The 3,432-nt window shown below is 41.9% G+C and overlaps 1 protein-coding gene across 2 annotated transcripts in view; it reads right to left on the bottom strand.

Moving 5' to 3' along the window:
* Window positions 1–3,432, bottom strand: part of antxr2a (ANTXR cell adhesion molecule 2a) — a 72,178-nt gene that overhangs the window by 67,272 nt on the left and 1,474 nt on the right. For both annotated transcript variants that reach the window (XR_004796613.1, XM_035658401.1), the window contains exon 2: window positions 855–926. Coding sequence is in view for 1 of the 2 variants with exons in the window: in XM_035658401.1 (XP_035514294.1) it covers window positions 855–926 (72 nt within the window). In the remaining variant the exon portion in view is untranslated. The remainder of the gene's footprint in view (window positions 1–854; window positions 927–3,432) is intronic.

The following is a 3,432-nucleotide window of genomic DNA, read 5'->3' as shown; positions in this document are numbered from 1 at the left end:
GGGGGGGGTTGAAGTAGTCCAGTTTGCTCCACATGGCGGAACAGAAGAGCTCTTGGTGAGCGAGCATTGTTTAGCAGATTGTCCTCGTCGCCTTCCAGTGTTCTTTTGCTTTACTGTACATTGTCTGCCTGTCAGCCGTTCTGTGGTGGAAGCAGGGGATAAGTGTGGAGCCGGACCCCCCCGGTGCAAATGGCCATTCTCACAGCCCAGAAGACTGCTCCTCTCTGCCACCCACTCCCACCTGGTGCCTTTGCTATTTTCTTCAACCAACCACTTCATTCTGGCTGGGTCGCTACCGTCTGTACTGTGCTGGCAGGCGCCGTTTGACTCAAACGTTATGCAAGCTGAACGTTTTCAAGCCGGTTTCTCTGGTTTCGTCTCTTTAATGAATTATGTGCAAAAAGGATGTCATTGATTTTTGCCATTTTGATAGTTTGTAAAAACAGGTGTGAAGTGCTTTAAATCTGCGCAACAGGCTGCAACTAACGTCGTAGGCTCTTTAATTATAGGCATTTATTCGATAAAACAACCAAGGTAAAGGCGTATTTGGTGAAAAGGGTTGTACTATTTCTGCTCTCAGTTAATCCTGTCAGTGTGGTGACATTTCTAAGAGATGGTGAATATCTTTTCTGGAAGAACATTCTTCTTATATGTACTGTTTTTATTGTTTGATAATGCTACATGCTGTCATTGTTCTTAAATCACTGTTTGCCCTCGCTCCATTCAGTATCTGCAGGTCTGAGAAGCTTAATTTCACTTCATGTTTTTCTTCTTTCAAAATAGCAGCATTATGAAACCATTTTCTGCTTTCCAACGAAAATGTATGACAGTGACAGTGGCGACTTTGTACTCACCTCACAAATCTGTCGGTAAGGTTCTTCACGAACGAGTAAATCTCGAACCAGTCAGCAGAGACACTTCCAGACCTGGAACAAGAAAACAACAGTCAGTTTGCAGCTCGTCAGTGGCAGCAGATTGTGTGCTGGGGAGTAAAATACTGTACAGTATTTGTGCTTTGTACCACAACCACAGTTGGACATTAACACCAGCCACATGCTGGATAATTGTGCTGATAAGTCTGTGTTCTATAGCAGCCACTTCAGCTGTTACAACCCTCAAATGTTCACAGGAGCTTCGCCTTTCTAGTTGGCAAGCAGAATTAGAATTTATTTCCCAATATAATGGTGGTAAAATCACCAAAGTAACTATGAACAGGAAGGAGTAGACAGTGGTGGAGATGACCCTTTTTGAGGAGGTGAAGTCAATTCAAGTTTAGTTGGCCAGGTTTGCAGCAAGAGCCACGGGCAGGAAAAGGAGACAATTAAAGATAAACAGGAAATGTGTAACATAAAAAACACAAGCACAGCACAAATAGCATTACATCATATTTAAATATGGCCACTACTAATGTACTTAATCCAATATAGGACTTTCCAAATAGGTCAAAGAAAAATATCTAATAAAGAGTCTATTGAGCATGAATACAGTAGAATGGATAAAGTCCATAGTAGGTACTGGGACTGTGAGACTTGGTTTCATTCCTGCTTTTCTTCTTTCCTTCCATTTCTCCTCCAGTCATATCTCTGCAGCTCTCCTTTGTCCTCTCCAACAGTTTTTTCTTCTTTTCTTCCATTTTCCAGTATTATGAACACATGAAAATTCCCCAAACTATAAACAGCAGGTTTTGCTTTGGGGGGTATTTCTATCTTTATTTGAGTTAAAGCACTGAGGACTTCTTCCACCACTGTCTTTTGTCTCATTAAAACTAATTAAGTACTGGTAATTGTGGAAACAGAGGCATAAATTTCTCGCTGTGATCAAGGACAAACCAATGTTAGGTGGGTGTCAACCTGTAGCCCTTGGCCCTTCTCACCCCTCGATAAGTCAATCTCACCACAATGAACACAGTGTGTAAAATGTGCCCTTCAAGTAACGACAAAGAGGTCATTAAACCAATAATTACAATTCAATGTATGTGCGGAGAACATAAAACAAAAGAGTTTGACCATTGGGAGGCTCATCTTTCATTCCACCTCTCTCTCCTCCCTGCTGCTCAAAGACAAGGTCACACCGTGGAGGGAAGACACGGACGGCTGTGAGGGTAAAGGAAAGTTCCACTGAACTCTGACAATACTGGAGTGTCACTGGGTAATTAGCGGCGGTGAAGCATGTTGGTGCGGCAGGGATATTTTTACACATTTCTATCATGTTGAAGGGGCTAGTGATTGAGTGCGCACCAAACAGAACAGCTTGCATGAACTGGCCTCAGCCTGAAACATCAACACTTGGAACACCAAAATGGACATTTGTTTGTATAGAAAAGTTGCAGATTACTGCTGCAACAAATCTGCAACTCAAACTGCTGACATTGGGACTTTAGTCTTATCGGTAGGATCAGGAAATCTGACAGTGGAGCTATTATCTGCAAGGGCACAGTAAACTTCCAGGAGAAGAGACACGCAACTATTTGACACCCAGAAACTGCAGATTAGGCTTTTAGATTTCACAAATATAAACGTGCATATTTAATTTAAACCCTCAACCTACAAATGTATACAAAAAAAAAAAGGAAGAGTAAACTAAGATCTATGTTCTTGACCAAACTTAATACTACCAATAATCTCAGTCATCATCCTGTAATTTTGCAATTTAGATGAGGGTGGGGTAGTTTGAAAATGGGTCAGGGGAGCAGTGTTTCAACTCAACGGCCCCGAGTAATGGCACGTTTCCAAGCCGGGGGAGGACAGGATTAAAAACAGTTGCTGTCAAAGCTGTAAACTCTGCGTAATATATCGGAGGTCTTTTTGCATGACGCCGCTGCAGCGCTGCAAGGTTTTGCTGAACTGACTGAAACTGGCTGTGCAGTGGCTGTATGTTTGATGTCTGAGTGCATAAAGACACAGGAAGTGGTACACGGCCAACTTCTGTTCCAAATGCTGATGCAATTATTTCTTGCTAGTTTGCAGGAATAACAAAAAAAAAAAAAAAACGTGGAGGACTTGTCCGAGATGTTTAAGGTCTTCTCTCTGGTGATATTCAAGGGCTTAAATGGTCATATGTTAAGGTGATATGTGACAATGGTAAAATTCCTCTTAGCTGATCCCATAGGACAAGATAATGGCTATTCCCATCTCCATAAATGCCTAAATAATGGAATGATCTACACGTCACAAAACATGGTTAAACCTATTTATAAAAAGTGTTTTAAAGCAGTAAATGTTTTCTTTGCTATTGTAAGGGAGGAAGAGATGACAAACCAGTCTTCCTTTTTCATGGTCACTCCCTAACACTGGCAGCATGACCCACGTAAAAGGACACAATACATGGACAAACCTTGTGACACCATGTGATAAACCCTTTAAAGACAGCATGGTTAAGGCTTGGTTAACCGTAGGCACATAAGACTACTTGTTGTCAGTGTGGTCGTGGTCC

Source organism: Morone saxatilis, unplaced genomic scaffold (genome assembly GCF_004916995.1).
Source record: "Morone saxatilis isolate NCDOM2014 unplaced genomic scaffold, NCSU_SB_2.0 Contig16, whole genome shotgun sequence".
Classification (NCBI taxonomy): domain Eukaryota; kingdom Metazoa; phylum Chordata; class Actinopteri; family Moronidae; genus Morone; species Morone saxatilis.
The sequence above is the reverse complement of the archived record's forward strand: the minus strand, read 5'-3'. Positions and strand labels throughout refer to the sequence as shown.